The sequence below is a fragment of the Gracilinanus agilis genome, chromosome 2 (genome assembly GCF_016433145.1).
Source record: "Gracilinanus agilis isolate LMUSP501 chromosome 2, AgileGrace, whole genome shotgun sequence".
NCBI lineage: Eukaryota > Metazoa > Chordata > Mammalia > Didelphimorphia > Didelphidae > Gracilinanus > Gracilinanus agilis.
Window position 1 is genome coordinate 155,803,782 of NC_058131.1, and position 21,602 is coordinate 155,825,383.

At 36.7% G+C, this 21,602-nt stretch overlaps 1 protein-coding gene across 1 annotated transcript in view; it reads right to left on the minus strand.

Moving 5' to 3' along the window:
- KIF13B (kinesin family member 13B) overlaps positions 1-21,602 on the minus strand; it is a 280,794-nt gene that overhangs the window by 187,362 nt on the left and 71,830 nt on the right. The window contains 2 exon segments of the mRNA XM_044663470.1: positions 2,743-2,803; positions 6,002-6,014. Of these exon segments, the coding sequence (XP_044519405.1) occupies positions 2,743-2,803; positions 6,002-6,014 (74 nt within the window).

A 21,602-nucleotide genomic window follows, 5' to 3' on the forward strand; every position in this document is an offset into this window, starting at 1 on the left:
TAAAAATAATGAAGACTAATATAATAATATAAATTAATAGTTTAATTAAAGCCATAGCCATGCTGGTAAAATCATTAGACCACGCGCCGGTAAGAATTCAAACTGCCTCCGCCATATTTACCTTTTGTACCTTCCCGCGCCTGCTAGCTCAGAGAGAGAGCTTACTTTCGGATTTCCTCCCATTTAAACTGTCCTATGCGTTGGACCACGGAAAATGTAGTTTGATAGTTCCCACGTGTCCATAGAAAACATATATATACTTTTAAATGGCATCTCCCAAATTCCAATTTACACATAGTATTCATATAATCCAATAATACTTAAATTTTTTTCTTCTCAATCTGTCTTCTAGGTGAGCTGTTTTTGCTACTTTACATTTTCTTCCATTTTCTTCAGGCTTTTGACTTTGTTTTAATATTTCTCATTGCTTCATGAAGTCGTTGGCATCTATTTGGTCCATTCTTATTTTCAGAGTTTGCTGCTTGGGCAAATTTCTAATACCTTTTGTGCCCAACTGTCAATTCCCTTTCCAATTCTTCCTTCCTTAGTTCATTTCTTTTCTAATTTTCCCCTTTAGCACTCTTATTTTATTTATAAAAACATTTTAAATTCTTTTTTTAACTTACATCATCTGTCCCATTGTGCAAATGCCATGTTTCTCTGAGGCACTGATTATAGATGTTTTAAGAGTCATTCTCTTCTTCTGCCTGTGTCTTCAGGGTTTTTGCCATCATAACATCTCATTATTTGAAGGGGAGGGGTCTTTTTTTTTATTTGCTCATTCTTCCAGACAATTCCTAATTTTAGACTTGATGTAGATCTAGGCTCTGCCATACTTCTGAAAATAAAGTCTGGGCTATTCTTGTATCTTGGGTTATTGAATATTATGATATTTCAGGGACAGGCTAGGGACTTACAATCTTTCATTGTTCCCCAAGTGGTCTAATGAAGTCAGACTGCTTCTGCTGTGGTCCAAGCTGTGTTAGTTCTTAACCTGGGTTTAGGTGTATACGAGAGTAGGCTGCTGCTGGACTCAGCTCTGCTCAGCTAGCTGGAAAGATCTGCTGGTTCAGTGGGGCAGAACTGGACATTCCCCATTTTCTGGGTTTCCTGCCTTGTTTTTCCCTCTGCTGGCTGGGCTGGTTGCTAGATGTGAGATCCTGCTCCAAGCTTGGGTTCTGATTTCCATGATCTTTCAAAGATTGTCAGTAGAGCAACACATATCAAAAAAATCTGCTCATCTTTTAAATTCATTTCCTACAACCAAGTGGAGTGTCAGACTTATGTCCAGATTTCTTCTCCAATACAAATTCCAAGATGGAGTGATAACTCCACCACACTGACCCAAGGTTCCCATTGTTTCCCCCTCAGTAACCAGTGCTAATTGGTGAAAATGAGATCCAAGATACCATTTCCCCTCACTAGTTCCTCTATTTTTTGAAGGCTGAAGTTATCATTAAGTCACATTAGGAAATTGATAGTTGTGCTTTCAACAGAAGGAGAGAGAGCTCCAACAGTTGGCTAGGTAACTGAAATTCCCTATTTGCTAAGACATCATACCACCATGTCAAGCTGTGATCGATTCCTAAATCCCTCATCTGTTTTCTATTTCTATATATATAGTCTGCAGCACACTGATGACAAAATCAATTCTGCTTTAGCTCTGTGGATTTTCATCCAAATATTTGAGTTGAGGGAGTTGAGTTGAGCTGAAGGGGTGAGACCTTAGCCCCTGTATTTCCTCATGAGTATATGTATGTCTGTGTGTATATATATATTTTTAAACACCATACAATATTAGTCTTATTTCTCACTCCCCCTTTACTCATCCTATTCCTTCTAAATGAAGTTTGCTTATCTAGAGTCATATTCCAACTAAAAGTCATGAATCACCAAGACACAGTGATTATGAGAGAGAGAGAGTGCGAGCAAGAGAGAGAGCGCATATACACTTATGAGAATAAAAAACAGAGGCAGGTAGGTAGTACAGGGCGTCAAGAAGATTTGAGTTCAAATATGGTCCCAAATACTAGCTGTGTGATTCTAAACAAATCACTTAATCTATACCTGCCTCAATTTCCCCAATTGTAAATGGGTAAAATAATAGCACCTACCTCTTAAAATTGTTGTGAGTATAAAATGAGATAATATTTGTAGAGGGCTTTGCAAGCCTTAATGCACAATATAAATGCTAGTTATTATTATTATTAAATGTACCATCTTGAATTAGGATATCTTTTTTACCTTTCTTTTATCTGTCCTTTGTAGTTTGTGTACAGATAGCCACAGATAGCCAAACTATGCAAAAGCTACACACTAAGGTTAGTAGCTTCATCTTCATATGTTAAAACTTTTAAAGTTTTGACAAAAAGGCAGATTCACAAAAGACAGATAAAACAATGAATTTTGATAGTTCTCAGAGAAGTACCTGGAAAATACCACTTCTTCATTTGATCTTTCATAATGGGCATGGCAAAATCTGACTCTCACAGACTCCTCATAGCATGGGTTCTCAAAGGCTAAGCCAGCAAGGGAGAATCTCTGGCAGATTCTGTCAAACTAGAAAGGCTCTAGGCATATTCCTAGTAACATTCTTTAAGTTTGTAATTCAAAGATTTGTCTTGCTAACAAAACCACAAGACTACTTACTTAGGATTAGGGAAGAGTTGTGATCTGGGTCAGTCCAAATCCAAGAAATCACAGATTATTAAGTATAAGAGATGCAGTATAAGAGTCTATTACCTGCATATTTTTCTTTGACAGATTCATCCATAGACCAGAAGCAATGATCATAAGCAAATACCTGTTAAATAATTAAACAAAAGTAAGCATTAATAATGAAATCTTAAGGAATGATCCCACATCATCAAAATAGGATCTAACTACATAAAGCTTCATGTTTTAATACTTAATATACATATGAATTATACCTTTGAAAGTAAAGGAAAATACTTTCTCAAGGCGAAGGTAGATGACCAAATGGATCAAGTACAGCACTCGGAATCAGGAAGACCTGAGTTCAAATTCATTCTCAAATACTTACTAGCTGTGTTACTGAAAGGGCAGGTTCCCTGGGCCTCTCAGTCTGTTTTCTCATCTGTAAACTGAGTACTGTATGAGTCTCCCAGGGTGGTTGTAAGTATGAAATGTGATAACAGATAAGGCAATTGATAAACAGATAAAGCACTAGAGAAATGCTATTGCTATTCTCATTAGTATTAATGTTATTACGTCAACCAATTTAGATTCTATAAGCTCTCAAAATAATTGCTACAGCACCAAATCCAGAACTCTATCTGGACATACATATGTGGAATGCTATTTTGCATTACCAACTATTAAAACATATCAAACTAGATAACCCATGCACAAATTAAACTCCTCTCTTCCCAATTTCACTGCTGCTGTCAATCACTCACCATCCTGCCAGTCCCCCAGGCTCACAATATAGACCTTATCCTTAATGTCTCACTTTCCATTTTCCCTTTATCCAATCAGTTGCTAAGTTCTGTCATTCCTGCCTTCTTAACACCTCTCATGTGCACCCCCTTCTCAATCATCCTACAACTTCCAGCATCAAAAATAAAATCCTCTGTTTGGCTTTTAAAGCCCTTTTGATCTGGTCCTTTCTTCCTTCTCCAGTCTTCTTACACACACCTTGCTCCCCTCCACATTCTCTGAAATAAAAGTGATGTTGGGGGCAGCTGGGTAGCTCAGTGGATTGAGAGTCAGGCCTAGAGACAGGAGGTCCTAGGTTCAAATCCAGCCTCAGCCACTTCCCAGCTATGTGACCCTGGGCAAGTCACTTGACCCCCATTGCCCACCATTACCACTCTTCCACCTATGAGACAATACACCAAAGTTAAGGGTTTTAAAAAAAAATAAAAGTGATGTATTCTCCTTGCTGTTTCTCATACTAGACAGTCTAATTCCCAAGTCTGAGTAATTTTTCTGTGGCTGTCCCACATGCCTGAAATGCTCTCCCTACTTTTCTTCACCTCCTGGCTTCCCCCAATTCCCAAATAAAATCCCACCTTCTACAAGCAGCCTTTTTTGACTCCTCTTAACATTAATGCCTTCATATCTCATCTGTAGATAGTTGTTTATAGTTTGTCTTTCCCATTAAACGGTGAGTTACTTGAGACAAGGATGTTTACTTTTTTTTGTTGTTATCCTCAGTGCTTAGTCACCCCATGCCCAGTATATAGTAGGTGCTTAATAAATGCTAATTGACTATTTCAGAGAAATTTGGGAGGTCTTTACAGTACCTAATATAAGTGTTCACCGAATGCCCATTTTACCTCTACAATATCTCTCACATCAATCCTAATCTGTCCACTAAACAACAAAGTACCATTCTTCTTCAGATCTTCTATCATCTGGCCTATTAGAATGGCCTATCTGTTTCACTGTCTCCAGTTTTTCTCTCTCTTCATACTTCTACCAAACTAAGCTCTCCTGAGAACAGATTTTTTAAAAAACTTTTACCATCCATCTTGGAATCAATACTATGTATTGGTTCTAAGGCAGAAGAGTGGTAAGGCCTAGGCAGTGGAGGTTAAGTGACTTGCTCAGGGTCACACAACTAAGAAGTGTCTGAGGCCAAATTTGAACCTAGGACCTCCTCTCTTTGGGCCTGGCTCTCAATCTGCTGAGCTACCTACCTGATAACAGATTTTATATCAATTTCTAGCCCAGACTCTTCAGGTTCAATTCTCTCCAGAACAAGAGTTCTTAATCTGTGGTTCATAAACTTTTAAAATATATTTTTTGATAACTATATCACAACAGGATTGGTTTTCTTTTAATCCTATGCGTTTTATTTTATGTGTTTAAAAACAGTGTTCTGAGAAGGAGTCCTAAACTGCCAAAAGGATTGAAGAAATAAAAATGGTTAAGAGAACTTCTATGCTAGAATAAGATACAAATTCCAAAGCCTGACATTTAATCTGATTGCAGTCTCTCTCTCCAGGCTTTATTTCACATTAGTCTACTTTACACAGTTCATATTCCAGCCTAAGATCCTACTTTGGAATCTCCCAAGAAATGCAGGAAATTACCCCTTGTATTTTTTAGGAATAAGACTAAGATCAAAATTTATCTCCTTGCAAGTATGTGAGATGGAAAAGGAAGAAAGAAAAAAGTATTTATTAACACCTACTATGTGCCAAGGAACTATGATAAGTACTTTTAAAATGTTATTTCATTTAATCCTCATAATAAACCTGGGAGATTGGTGTTCTTATTATCCAAATTTTACAATTAAGGAAATTGAGATAAATAGGAAGTAAGTGACTTTCCCAGGATCACACAGCTGGGAAGTGTCTAAGACCAGATCTAAAAGTCAGGTCTTCTTGTCTCTAGACCAGGGGTCTGCAACCTTTTTGGCCGTGAGAGCCATAAACGCCACATTTTTTAAAATTAATTTCGTGAGAGCTGTACAGTGCTCACAGTGCGCGATCCTGTAACAGTGCCTGAAAAAAAACTGACTTTATGGCTCCTGCAGAAAGAGCCATATCTCACCCCCAAAAGAGCCAGATATGGCTTGAGAGCCATACGTTGCTGACCTCTGCTCTAGACCCACCACTCTATCCACTATTGTCATCTACTTGCCCATACAGGCCATCCTTGGTCTCTATATCCTCAACTGAAAATCCTAAAATTTGTCTGAGACTTAGAGTGCCAGGTTTGTAGGGCTGTATAAGAAATTACTACTGCTGAACCCATTAGCAGTCTAGCACAGCATAAATGAAATGCATATCTGCAGTTGTTGGCAAGTCAGAAGTGATCAAAATACAAATACGAGACTTTCCCAAATTGTCTAGTCCCTCATATGACAACCAAGTAAGGATTACACATGTAGACTGACAACATGCATCAATTTTATGTTACTAGGATTCTTCAAGGAAAATATTGAATAAAATAAGATACACCAGGTACCTTAAAAATACACAGAAAATATACTGCCAACTATAAAATGGAATCAATCCAAACATCTTACCTTTGGCTGACCTCTGAAATTCCCAAGAGAAGGGTGATCATTGGCACAAAAGAAAAAAAGAGGAAAAAAATTAGTCAAGATTGTTTTTAAAGATTAAAGAAATTATAAATATTTGAAAAAATAAATGTAATAGATTCATCGACCAGCTTTTATTATAATGCAACAATGTGACAAAAGTATCAACTTTAAGACATACATTTTGGCTTCTTCAAAGAAAATGACTGACATAATAAATAACTTGTTAGTATCTAATAACCAGTGTTTGAGCATGAATAATCATCTAAGATTGGCAAAGCTAAAAATCTAAGGCATAAATCACATAAAGGTTTAGTTCTCTATACCTTTTTCATTCTTGAATATTTATATTTCTTTACATTTGGAGAAAACCAAGAAGAATGCTTCCTTTCCACCTCTAACTACCTCTTCACCTTTCTCCCCCTGCTTTGTAACAACCACTGGTTGTTTTCCATCAAAGGAATAATTAAAATAAAATGAGTGTTGGTCTCCAGACAAAGGATTAAATTAATTACAGTTCACCTTAAGGAGATCCAGAGTCACCAATGACTGGTCTGTCTACACTCTCTTTTCTATCTCCCCTCTGGGCAGGCTAAGTAAAAGATCTGTTGCCATCTGACCCAGAGCAGAATGGATCCTCTCTCCCACTGATTAAAAAGAATTAAAGGAAAGGAAAAACCAAATGGAAATGCCTTTTCTATTATTTACAAATCATCACCCTTATGAAATAGTAAAGAAAGGCTAATTCTAATTCTGGATGTATTCATCTATCTCAGCAAATGGGGTGAAAATATTAAAGATTAATGCAAAATTGTCGAGGTAACAGAAAAGTAGGATTCACCCAAGAGAATAATCTCAATCTCTCTCCTTTCTCCCAGCCCCTACTCTAGTTTTGGAATAGACAGGAGGAGGAAAATAAACCATATCCCTAAACATATTATACTGAATTGCTTAAAGAAAATATAGATGTAAGAACAGGAGACTCAAAAGGTAAAGAGAGAAAGAACAAACTGGTTATATAAAAGGGAGCCCAATAAGAATCCAGTCATTATAGGTATGCATGGTGTGCTCCCATAGACTTTAGAGCCTACAATGGTCATATGCTTTCTATATGAAGAGGAGCCTTTTTGGTTGGCTGCAGAGCCAAAACCAAAATGCAAACAAAAGTCTCTTGCAGGTAACTTTCACCTTAGTTCTCATCTGACTGATTCCCTTGCTATAAATCTCTGAGTAGGGAGATTATCTCTCCATTCATACCAAAGCATAGCCCATGCTCTCTGTTGTTCTGTTGTTTTAGTGGCATCAGATGCTTCTTAACTCCATTTGGGGTTTTCTTGGCAAAGATGCTGGAGTGGGTTTGCCATTTTTCCTTCTCCAGTTCAATTAACATTTGCAGAAACTGAGGCAAACAGGGTTAAGTAACTGACTCAAGAGTCATACAGCTAGTAAGTGTCTGAGCCAGGATGTGAACTCAAGTCTTCTTGACCCCTATCCACTGCTCCATCTGGCACTCACTTATTCTTTCTAACTCTTAGGTGAAGGAGTATAAGACTAGACCATGACTGAGTTTCAAAAAGTCACAGAGAGAAAGCCATCAGAAGTCGGGAAGCTGGAAATCATGCTGGATTTTAGAGAAAACTTAGCTCCAAGCCCCAATGAGAGGCTTGACCCTACATATCAGCTGATCAAAGGTAGCCAATGAGGAGTGATAATGATTCAGTTATTTGCTATGCAGCATTCAGAAGTTATTCTGGTAGAGCAAATGCTTTGAACCCACTCTTCTTAGAATGTGCCTTTAGGTGTTGGGGGGAAATTCTTTGTAACTTCTTGATAAATTTTTCAGTAAAAATTCCTTTGTAAAAATTAATTAATGAAATCTAGCCTCAGATATTTCCTAACTATGTGACACTGGGCAAGTCACTAACCCCCCTAATCCCTAGACCTTAATACTTCTGCTTTGGAACCAATAACAATATTGATTCTAAGGCAGAAGGCACAGGCTTAAAAAAAACTAATAGACATTGCAATATTTGCAATAAGGCAAAGCAATATAGGCACACTAAATTACTGGAGAATAGATGATAGAAGGGAGTCATTATGAGTGATATTGGGAAGAAGACACCAAAATAGTAGTTCAAACTGAAAACATCAGAGATTTAAAAAAAAAAGCCCTTCCTCAGGGGTATTCCTAGAAAGCTGAAGGGGAGATGTAACTAGCAACCTTGCTCTGGGGAACCTGACTCATCAGTGCAAATGGGAATTGAGATAAGAACCCACAAATAGGCCACAAATGTAATTGGAAAGCAAGAGGTGAGATTTCATTTTTCCCACCCCTCTGGAAAAGGAAACCAAAAAAGAAAGGAGAAATAGTTGGGGTTTTTTAATTGTATAACAAATGCCCTTGGCTTGAATGCAGAAATAAATCTCCAGAGAAATTCTCTAACACAGAAAACTTAGTTGATCCTTTTTTTTTTCTTTCTTTCTTTTTTTGAGGAAGAGGTCCCATATAGGTGCCAAATGATTAAGATTTTTCTACTTTTCAAATGATTTATAAGACTAGATATGCCCCCAGGTATTACAATTCTGACTCTCCTTTTTCATCCACCCCTCTATCCAACTGTCAATTTTACCTGACTACTACCTTAAATCAGACACTTATCTGAACAAGCTAGCCTCGATAAAGCAACAAACCCCGCAGAAGAGTCACGAAATGGTATGTGTTATTTGGGTCAAATCACTGCCATTAACTTGACTACCATCTTGCCACAGACCATGATGAAGGAAGTATCAGAACCATGAACATAAGAGTCCTAGGATTAGTTGTATCCGAATTAAAAAAGGATGTAATCATATAGAGAAGGGGCCTATCATTCCTTTTTTTTTTTTTAACTTAAAAATGTTTTTTCAATTACTTATAGAAACAACTTTTAACTGTTGTTTTCTGACATTTTGAGATTCAGAATCTCTTCCTCCCTCCCCCTGGCATGGGCACTGTACCCCCAAAACTACTGAAGTGTTTCAGGTAATCTGTAAGCAGGGAAATTCCTTTGTTCCTTTACATTCTTGTGACTCCTAACCCAAAACATCTGATAACTCCTACAAGACCCTGAGAGAATTATCCTCCTTGGATTGTCCTTTAGATTTGAGATGGACTGAGAGGTACACCTCTTTGATATGATCAAATTGTATCTCAAACATCCATCTGCCCTCTAAACTATAGGGTCACCCCTATGTCTTCAGGCAAACCTCCTTACCCCCACCCCCGTGCCTCAGTGCATTATACGCTAGAGTCACATCTTCACCATGGCACAGAGTCACATCTTCACTGTTGTAAAGGGTATATAAAGATCCCAGACCTGAGGTCATTGGGGAATAGCTTTCCATCTATGCTGTTCCACCTAGAAGGCAGTCTTCCACTATGCTGTCCTCCTGGTCAGATTCAACATCACCATCTAAATTAATAAATTTCTCTTTTTATTTTTAAGCTAAGTTTCAGTGTTGTGCATCCTTGCAAAAGGTACCCTTCCCAAACCCCGGGGAATCACCTCAAGCCCTCCACAACACCCTGACTTCTGAAAGGTAATAAATAGTCTGATCTGAGCTACACTAGAGCTTTCATGCATTATATATTTTCAAATTCCCATGCTGTGACAGATGATACAAATCATACACGCCCAATAAAAAACTCATGAAGGAAATAAAGTAAAAAGATGGCATGTTTTGATCTGAAATCAGATTCCAACAATTCCATCTTTGGCTGTGAATAGCAATTTTTATCATGAGTCCCTTGGGGTCATCTTGCAATCTTATTTTGATGATAATAGTTTAGTCCTTCACAGTTGATCATCATATAATATTTCTATTATTCTATATTGCTGGGTCAAAGGGTATGAATAGTTTTGTGGAGGGGGTCCATCATTTTCACTAGTACCACCACCATCTGCCATGACATTCTAGGACCTCTGGACCTTTTGATCAGCAATTCAGCTGACCATTCTCATTTATGTCTTCTCTAGACTATTAGTATGTAAGCCTTGAAAGCAAGTAATGTCTGTTTTTCCATTTTTGTATCCAGGGATTAGTATAGTGTTTTGCACATACTTATTAGCACCTGATAATTTTTTAATTAATTAATTCATTCATTTAATGCTGACCAATTCTAATTGCTTTCTAACTAGTGCCCAGACTCTGGTCTCTACTTTTCTAATTGTTCTTTACAAAGCAAAGAAGAATCTATAGCCAAGTCAAGTATGTAAACAAGGCTATGGCTGCAGTAACTCTCTGTCTCTGTCTCTGTCTCTCTCTGTCTCTCTTTGTCTCGCTCTCTTTTTCTTTCTCCTTCTTCTCTTCCTCCTCACTCCTCACTTCCTTCCTTTTTCTCTCTTTCTCCCTCTCCTCATCTCAGAAACTTAGAATATAGTAGTTATTTCTAGTTAGAATTAGAATCCTTCAATTTAAAAATAAAAATCCTTAAATTTCTTGAAAAGTTAGGAGTTCACCTTTTCCCTGAAACTTTCCAGTCACTTCTCTAATACCCCCATAATTCTCCCTCTTCAAATTACCTTCTATTATTATTATCTGCATACATTGTGTACACACACATATAAAACGTAATATTCTTGAATGAAGGAATAGTTTTATTTTCATCTTGTAATCCAGTGCATATGACACAAATGATTGAGCTGAATATTTTAGAAAAGTTACAAAATTAATGATTGACTAATGGAATTATATAATCCCCTTTCTGCTGGTATTTATGATTTAAATTATATTGTCATCAGTTTCATATGACAATGTCTGTTGACCTATCTAAAGGTGAAGATGGGACAAAATGACCTTTTAAGGTTTCTTTTAGAATCATGATTCTATGATTCACCCTTTTGGAAGTGTTTTTGCTACCAGTAACATTTCCCAAAACAATTCAAAAAATTCATTAATTTCCTCTATTCTGATTTCTAGTGCAATAAAAAAAAATCATGATGTATTTCTCAGCCTCCAGATATAAATTTCCTATTCACAGTATTTATATAATTGAAAATTTTGCCTCATTCATTTTCTTGAGAGAAAAAGCATTGCTATGTAGAATATTTCGAGGACAGTTGAAATAAAATTGTCTCCCACAGAGTGAAGATTATTCATTCTTCCCAGAGGGATGTTCTATAGTAAGCTCAAAAACCATAATCAAATGTCAAACTTAGATGAACACACTGCCCTGAATTCATAGCATAGTAATGAGAACTAAAACAGACCAGTAAATTAATTACAGAGTTAACTTTCCAGCTTGGGATTCTTGTGACTATACAAGTGAAACTCAAGTAACTTATATAGCCATAAGAAACCAAAAGATGTAATTACAGCTCTTTCAAACCCCACCCCACCCCATCCTAACAGTACACCTATTCTAATACAGTAACACCTCACTTATTTGGGGATCATGCATCTAATAACTTCATTTACCTGAACAGATTCAAGGTATGGAAAAGAGCACTGAATTTTAAATCAGAGAAGTTGTTTTACACCTTGAATATGCTATTTTCTACCTGCATGATCTTGGGCAAATTGATAGCTTTTTTTAGCCTTCTGTTTCCTCACCAGCAAAATGAATTTCTTTTCCAGCTCTGCATCCTTGGATCCTCAGCTGAAAGGGCCTCTAAACAGTCTAAACCTGGAGAAAATTCATCCATTTTCACAATATGAGAACCTACCCAGAATTCATGGTCCCCTACAATCTGCTTCCATTTTATCTGTGCCACTACTTCCTTTCTATATTTTAAATTCCAGGCAAACTAGACTACTTGTTATCCATCATTTATGTCCAGTCCTTTCATCTTTCAAGATTTTGCTCATGCTATCCTCTATGCTTAGAATAGACTTCTCCATCATCCATCTCCATCTGATGAAGTTTTCTCTTCCATCAAGTCCCAACTGATGCTGTCGACCATCATGTCACCATGGCTGATCCAGGCCACAGTGATCTTAGTTATGCTTTCACAGCATAGTTCACCTTTGCTCTGGTCACATTTGACTTAAATAAATATAAAACTATCTCATAAGACATCTCATAGGACATGGCAAGGAATCTAAAAATCATCTAATACAAAACCATGAATTTTACAAAGGGAGAAACTGAGACTCAGAGAAATGAAAGGGTTTGCCAACACTTAGTAAGCATCAGAGTCAAGACTTGCATCCAGTTCTTTTAATTCCAAATTATAGTTACCACAATGGATTTGTAAATTCCTCAAAGACGTGGACTACATGTGATATTTAAACCTGGACTAGGTACTAGATACTAGAAAACCAAAGCCAAAAGTCAAACAATTCCTACCTGTAAGGGGTTTACAAACTAACTATCCAAGGGGGGAAGAAACATACTGGCTTGCTAGGTAGACAAATGCAAGGTATTTTCTGGTGAAGACCCAAGAAGCTAGACAGATATGGTAGGGATTCAAGTGGAAGTATGTGTTTAACACGAACCTTGAAGAAAGTTTATAGATTCTAAAAAGTTCTACAAATTGGCAATTCCACAAACAATGAATGAGTGCAACCTATTTCTCCAAAATACCAGAACTGTATTGCCAAGCTTTTGATTAAACTATTTTAACAATTTACTGAGTACAAGGGATACCTAAAAGATTTGTTTTAATATGCTTCTCATTACTACTGAGGCTGAGGACTGTTTCAAGTAATTATTAACAAATTGTATTGCCTCCTATGAAAATGATCTGTTTGACATCCTTTAGCCATTTATTCATTATCCATTACAAAGTTACCTTTATAAATTTTAATAGTACTCTATATACCTGAAATTTAAAGTCATTTTCCAATTCATTTCCATTTCAAAATAAGAAACAAGATTCTAGAAGAATGCCAGAAATGGATGGACTGAATGAAAGAAAAGCCTCTATTATTTACCAAGTCAAAAGTGCTAAGCACCAAGGATACAAATAGAAAACAGGGAAACAATCCTTGTCCTCGAGGAGTAGTCATTGTAATGGGGGATAAAACACAAATAAAGAAGTGGTCAAGGAAGAGAGTTTTGGTCTTGAAAGTCACAAAGATGATGACTGGAATAATAACTGGGCTGTCCACTGACATACTTTTCCAGAGGCAATTTAAGGGTAAATTTCATTACAGTTCTCTGAAGAAGAGGTAAAGAAAAGTGAAAGGAAGAAAAAGAATGACAGGATTCTGGTAGAAAATGGCCAATATGAAAATGAGCACACTTGGTCCTAGAAGAGCAGTGCTCCATGGCTTAGCTCCCCACATGCATGGTCTCTTGATTTTCTGGTCTGAAAGGTGTAGAGCAGTGATTCCCAAAGTGGGAGCTACCACCCCTTGGTGGGTGCTACAGCGATCCAGGGAGATGGTGATGGCCACAAGTGTATTTATCTTTCCTATTAATTGCTATTAAATTTTTTTTTAAAAATTTAATTTCCAGGGCACTAAGTAATATTTTTTCTGGAAAGGGAGGCAGTAGGCCAAAAAAGTTTGGGAACCACTGGCTGTCGAGCAACCAGAAATGACCAATAGCCATCACCTCCATTTTTAAAAACACATATAATTTAACCAATGCCTTTTGTCTTTACAAACCTTCACACTGGGTCAATCTTGGTTACAAAGGAAATAACTAAGCACACATTACACCCTGGAAAACTGGTAAAGATGAAAAAAAACTGTGAATCATCAGTACTTAGAGGTGTTGTACAAAGCCAGACAGCCACACTGTTGGTGGGACTACGAATCAGTCTAAATATCCTGGGAAACAGTTTGTAATTATGAGAAGGAAGTAACTGAAATGTCTATACCTGCTGACACAGAGATTCTCTTGCTAGTCATGTATCCCGAAGGTATCAATGGCAAAAAGAGCCACAAAAAGTTACAGCAGCATGTTTTGTAATAGTAAAGAACTATGAACACAAGTTGACAAGTCAAATCTAAAATTCTACTTTCTACAAAAAGTCTTTTCTGATCTCCCTTAAGTCTACTGCCTTCCCTCTGTTGAAAATCTCCCATTTATTCTGCACATAATTTGTAGGCAGCTAAGTGGCACAGTAGATAGCATTGGGCCTGAATTCAAATATGACCGTACACACTGTGTGACTGAATAAGTCACTTAACTCTGTTTGCCTCACTTTCCTCATCTGTAAGATGATCTGGAGAAGGAAATGTTAGACCACTCTCCTGTCTTTGCAAAGAAAACCTCAAATGAGGTCAAGAAGGGCATGTCACAACAGAAATGACTGAACAACAACAGCTTATTTGTACATAGTTGTTTGCTTGTTGTCTCCCTTACTAGACTACAAACTGCTTCAGAACAAGGGCTGTCTTTTCCCTTTCTTTATATGCTCGGCATGCACAATGCCAGGAACATAGTAGGCCTTTGACAAATATTTGTTGATTGCTAACTGAAAGAGTAGTGAGAAGCTTACAAAGTGACCAAAATTTCAAGGAATGTTTAAGATTCATTAGGAGATGATATGGTTACCAGAGCAAAGGATATCAAACAAAAAAAATTTATGATAACAAAAGATGTACCAGTCTTCTTGTGGTGAGAGCAAGGGTTAACCATGGTAACCATGGATGACCCATGGATATGTAGGAGTGCAAAGACAACAGCAAGGTAGTATTGACATATTTGGAGGAGATGGGAAGAGAAGGCACTTTTATCAATGAAGGGAGCATTGAGGGGAATCAGGAAGTTATCTTGTACAAAGCATGATCTTAGCTGGAACTTGAAGGATGCCAGAAGACAGAAATGAGAAGATAGAGAATTCCAGTGGGGAGGTGGGGAGAGAGCCAATGAAAATTTCCATTTGGGAGACGGGAATGTCATGTACAAGAAATAATAGCAAGGAGGTTAGTTCACTTGGATTGCAGAGTATGTTAGGAGGATTAAGGTGGGAAAAGTCTTGGAAAAGGAAGAAAAAATCCCCTAGAATATATGATCAGGGTATATAAGTTATCAGTGAATGGCATAGTGCTGGTTAGTGAACACCTTTCGGTAAAAGGACCATACTACTATCCACAAATCAAATCAAAATAACAAAAGTCACTTTGATTTAAAATTCTGAAACAACTGGCAAAAGTTATTCAGAATTTTTTGCCAAAGGAAATCTCACAGTAGAAATATGCTTCATTATGTTCCTTTGTATGCCATCTCTCGAACATAAACACTGGTGCAAACAATCATCACCTATTTTTTATTTTTGTAAATATTTAAAATTTTTATGCTACTGGAATTTTAATAATTAAAGCTGTTTCAAAAGGAAGGCCTGCTCTCACCCACATTACAATGAATGTATACATCACAAAGAGCTTATTCTGGTACACCCACAATACGTAATTGTATTGCTATTGCTTTTCCCTACTCAGCAGGCAGTACCAGTAACTGAGCTATGATATGCATAATTACTAGTATTTTAGTTCTCTACCTGCCCCCACACAAACTCATCTTCCATAAAATAAAGCCAAAACAAATTGAAAACTAATTTTATATTGGTGATAGAATTTACTAATCTATTATTTTCTAGCCAACTATTTTTGCTATATATGAAAAGTCATTACTAAAATTTTCTGTTACAAATTCTCTGGCTTAATTTTAAGTGTCACAATTTAAGAGAAACACTGGCACTGAAACACCTGGGCACAGAAAACAGATTTACTGGGATGTGGTCACTACATGTAATATATAGCTTCTTGGAGCCACAGGTAAGAGTTGGGTAACAGGTGGACACCAAAGGTGGGTGAGCAACCCTGAAAAGGGCTTAGCAAGCCCTCACACTAGAGGTGCTAGTCCTCTCTGAACACCCCAGTATGTACACTAAAAATAAGAATGATACAAAGATAATTAGCGTGACCCATAGTTACCAAATATTTCCCTACTGAACACAAACATGCTCAGTTCTTCTCTTTCCTTAAAAAACAATTGATTACACTATATCACCTCAAGCTACTATCTGATACTATCTGATCTCTCCTCCCTTTGACAGCCAAACTTCTAGAAAAAGCTAAATATATATTTATTGCCTTCACTTCCCAAACTCTGGCAATTCGGCTCCCAACCTTAATCACTGAGCTGAAACTAATGTCTCCAAAGTTACCAATCATCACACAATAGCCAAATTCAATAGTCATTTTTTAAGTCCTCATCCTTTTAGAGGCATCATTAAACACTGTTGACTGCTTTCTGGACACTCTTCCCTCTTTAGGTGTTTGACACTGTTCTATCTTTTTCGATTTCTACCTTTCAGGCCATTCTTCTCAGTCTCTTTTCCTGCTTTAACAACTTATGTCTTAGAATCATAGATAAAAGCTGAAAGGACTTCAGAAGCCATCATTTTATAGATGTGGAGAATGAGACTAGATGACAGGAAGGCTAGATAATTTGTTCAAAGTCACAAATATAGTCAAGATCAGAAGCAGCATTTGAACCCAAATCCTCTGATTCTAAAGTCAGTGCTCCTTTAGCCTACTATAGGTGAATTTATACCAAGACCCTTTTCCAGGCCTTCTTTTAATCTCTCTATACTCTTTCTTATTTGATCATCTCACCTAGGTCTAATGATATCACTAATAAAATGACTCAAATTTATATCATATTTATCTAACATTCTTATAACACTAAAGCAAATAGACCATTACCCATATCTTGCATATTTGTAGCACAAGCCAATTGTCTCCAAAAATCTTTTCCTATAAAATCATTTACTTGTGGGAAAACTAAAAAGACCATATATAAGCACTAGAAACCCTGAAAAACATAGTGTAATAATACAAGTTCTGAGATAATAAAACCAAAAACTATCATTTCAAAAGTAATGAAGAAAATATTACTTCCATGAAATATTCCAAACAGAGCTGTTAGTTAATTAACTTTCTGCCAATAGAAAACTATTATTTCTAACAATTGACTTTAAAAATAAAAAGCAAACTAACTTTTTCAGCTTTTGCAATATTTGCTTAGGTCAATTCTATTAACTAACAGTCCAATATTAGTGTTTTACTATGTATATACCCTCTGGCCCAGCAATATCAGTCACTACTGGGTCTCTAATCCAAAGAGATCAGAGACAAGGGAAAAAGACCTGCTTGTACAAAAAAAATTTTAGCCGCTTTTTTGTACTGGCAAGAAATTGGAAACTGGAGGGCTGTCTATCATTTGGAGCACAGATGAACAAGTTGTGGTGTGTATGGTTGTAATGGAATTCTATTGTGCCATAAGAAATGATAAGCAGGATGATTTGAGAAAAAACTGGAAAGACTTTTATGAACTTGGCATGGGCATGGTAGGGAGATGCCATGGACATTGTACCCCTTAACTCAGGCAAACTTTAACGGGGAAATTCCCTTGCTCCTTTCTGTTCTTGAGACTCTAAACCAAGAACATCTGCTAGTGTCTATAAGACCCTGAGATTACTATCATCCTTGGCTGAGATAGACAAAGAGATACACCTCCAAGCTACACCTAGATACCATCAGGTTGTTATCTCAGGCATCCATCTGTTCCCTAAACTGTGAGGGTCTCCAGCAGACCCCACACTCTACTGAATACATGAGTGCTTAGAGTCACGTCCACACCATGACATAACCTCACGTACTCACTGTTGTAAAGGGTATAAAAACCCCTGAACTGAGGCGTTCTGGAAGCAACCCCCAGGGTTGTTCCACTCATGCTGTCTTGCTGGCCATTAATCCTATTTTACTAATAAATCTTTCTTTTTACTTTTAAGCTAAGTTTCTGAGTCTTGCATTCTTGCAAAAGGTATCCTTCCCAAACCCAGGGGTTCATCATTGCACCCCACAACACCCAATTGTAACCCCATAACAAACTGATACAAAATGAAGTGAGCAGAACCAAGAGAACAAAATATACAGTAACAGAAATATTATGATGCTCAACTATGAAGGACTAAACCATTATCATCAGCAAGGCAAGTTTCCAAGATAAACACAAGGGTATCATGATGAAAAATACTATCCACAGCCAAAGAATGAACTGTTAAAAGAGTCTGACTGCAAATCAAAGCATACCATTTTCCACTTTATTTCCTTCATAAATTTCTTTTTGTATGTGTGATATGTCTTCTATCACAACATGAGCAATATACAAATATAGAGTGCATGAAAGCACAGGTATAATCTATATCAGATTATTTACCACTGGGGGAAGGGTGGACAGAGAAAGGAAGAAGGAAGAAAATCTGAATCCTAAAACATCATAAAACAATTGTCAAAAACTGTTTCTATGTGTAACTGAAAAAAATTTTCAATTAGTATTTTAAGATAATCCAATTTACTTTTTAGAAAAGTAATCTCCAAATTACAAATGGACAGGGTTGTAAGCAAATTTAAGATAGAACACATTTCCCAATATAAAAAGGTTATAAATAAATGGTACTGAAGTTTTTGTGACAAGCCTCAAAAGCTCATTAATTGCCTTCTCCATTAAAATATAAGTTCCTTGAGGACATGGCTTTTTTTGTCCTTTACCCCTCTATATTGATCCAATGGGGCTCAGCATAATATCTCACACATAGTAAGCTTACTTAGCAAACTTATTAAGTTTAGTAAAAATTAATTGATTAAAAGAATCAGGAGATCATAACAAGCAAATATACTAATTTATTAAGTCATTGATAGACCTTAAAATGGGCTTTTATGCACAAATTATATGTAATATATAATACATATATACATACATTAAAGGAAAAAGGATAAGGAAAAATGGAGTCAAAGGAATCCAAAAGTATTTTCATTCATTGTTGTTTGCTTATTGAGTCTCTCTTGTTAGAGATTTAGGGTTAAAGTTTGCCACATTTTCAATATTTATTTGATTGTTTTTGTGTTCATAATAAAATAATGTAGTTCTCCGGTTAAGTCATGGCTTTTTTTAAGCCTTTGAAAAGGTGGAGAAAGGGGATAGGAGAAAATAAGAAATGTCTTTGAGGCAGAGGGAAAAGAGTGTTTCTTAAAATAATTTCACCAAAATAATTTCACCTTTAAAAAAAACAACTTGGGTGAGTTTGACAAAATTCTCAAGTTCTCTGAGTGGAATCCTATGTTCCTACTTTCCCTCAGCCTATATTAATAAGATTCCAGATAAAAACAAAGGCAATGATTCCCCAACTGCTCAGTAATGATCATAAAAGAAGGAGGGTGAAGTCAACTGGCAGTACATAATTAGGGTGACTAATTTCTCCAGCAATTTTGGATCATGGACTTGTACACTGACAAACAAAGAATACAGTAAATTTCCAAACCTCTCTATCAGTTCATTCTTCTCTTATTTTCTCCTTCTCTCCTTACCAATCTTGGCCCACTTTGGTTTTCTTCTTTCACAACATAACTCTGATCTTTTTCTAGACTGCTATACTCTGGCTTTGTGCCTCAAATGTATCCAAGCCACAAACTCCCAGGGGAACTCAGTGGCAAAGACTCATATTGTCCTATCTGTCTGCTACAAAAAGGGAGGGGGTAAAAGGGAGGGAAAGGAGAGAGAAAAAAAGAGAGACAGAGATTGACAGAGAGACAGAGAAAGGAGGGCAGGAGAAAGGAAGGAAGGGAGGGAGAGATTATGCTAATCACTTTAAGATCACAGGATCATGCCTAGCAGTTTTCTAAACAGTAGCCATTTAATTATTGAATTGAAATTACTAAGAACAGTAAAGAAGGGGGCAGCTGGGTGGCTCAGTGGATTGAGAGCCAGGCCCAGAGATGGGAGGTCCTGGGTTCAAATCTGGCTTCAAACATTTCCTAACTGTGTGACCCTGGGCAAGTCATTTAACCCCCATTGCCTAGCCCTTACCACTCTTCTACCTTAGAACCAATATACAGTATTGATTCTAAGACAGAAGGTAAGGGTTTATTAAAAAAAAAAAAAAGAACAGTAAAGATCCTTTCCCTCCTTTTACGGCTGAGGAAACTAGTCTGACAATTAAGTGACAAAACTAGATTTAAATCTGAGTCCTCTAGTATCAAAAACATGTTTCCACGTTCCTTCCAATGACTAATTATTTAAATATAATTTAATTTAAATATAAAAATAAAAGATAATATCTTTTCCAAGAATTCTCAACTTCTCTAGAAGAAAATATTACAGGGACCAAAAGGAGAATAATGGATATGAAATAGGAACAAAAGAATATAACAAGTCATACCTTTCTTGCACCCATAAGATAACCAAGTATAACGACTCCTCTCCCAAACAAGTTGACTAAAATTTATTAAGTACATACAATGGAGGAAAGGGGTGAGGGTTAAGGTGGTTTAGTGAATAGAGTGCCAGGTCTTAGAACAGGAAGTCCTGGGTTCAAATTTGACCTCAAACACTTCCTAGTTGTGTGACCCCTTGACAAGTCATTTAGCCCCAACTGCCTAGTCCTTACTACTCTTCTGCCTTGGAACCAATACTTAGTATTAATTTTAAAACAGAAGATAAGGTGTTTTTTTTTTTAAAATAAGGCACCTACTATGTGCCACGTAATGTGGATACAAAGAAAATCTTTCCTGCTCTAAAGGAGTTCATCATCTAAGAGGGAGTGGCAACATTCAAACTAAGTACAAACAAGATATAGAAATGAAAAATAATCTCATAGAGAAGGCACTAAGATGAAGGAGGATTGCAAAAGATAGCTTGAAGTGAAGAATTTAAAATGATATATAAAGGAAGCCAGAAGGTAGACCCGAAGAGGGAGAGTTTAGGCATGGAAAGCAGATGGAGAAAATGCCCATGGTTGAGTCAATGTCTTGTTTGAGGACACTAGTGTCACTGGCTCCAAGAGGATGTGGAGGTGATTAATATGTAAGACTGGAAAGAGGGGAAGGGTCAGGTTATGAAGTGCTTGTGCTTTCTATTTTATTCTAGAGGTAATAGGGCCCCACTATACAAAAAGAGAATAATATGGTCAAATATGCACTTTGGGAAGATCAACCTGACAGCTGAAAAATGGACTGGAATTGGAGGAGAAAAACCAACCAGCAAGAAACAGAAGAAATTTTATTTTAAAAAAGAATTATCACTCAATTTGATTATAATGATTTAATAAAGCAAAATAGTCCATTTAAAAAGTTAGTAAATATAAAGTTAATACTTCGGGCACAAATTTGTAGGCAAATACCTGTATGGAAATTCCATACACCACTACAGATTATTCTTAGATAAATCCTAGGTACTTCCTTAAGCACATAGAGATGAAGTAGCATGTCCAAGATTACAAAGTGCCAGAAGATGAAATCTGAATCCAGGTCTTCCTAACTCCCAACCCTAGTAACATTTAACAACTACATCATGCTGCTTTATGAAAAGGTAAATAAGATACAGAGGGGAAAGAAAGAAAACTTATAATTTTTTAAGGGCCTCAGTGAGATCTAATTATCTGTATTCCTATGTAGAGAAATGTTATGTATAATTCTCTGTAGTGAACTCTATTCACTATTATAGTAATCAGAAGAAGAATTCACAGGGTGAGGGTGGAACACTAAATAATCTAAGATGACATGGGGGATGGGAAAGAGGGGGTGAATAGCAGGGGACACCAAGAGAAACTTGAGTGAATAAGAAAATAGGATATTCTATTACACACAA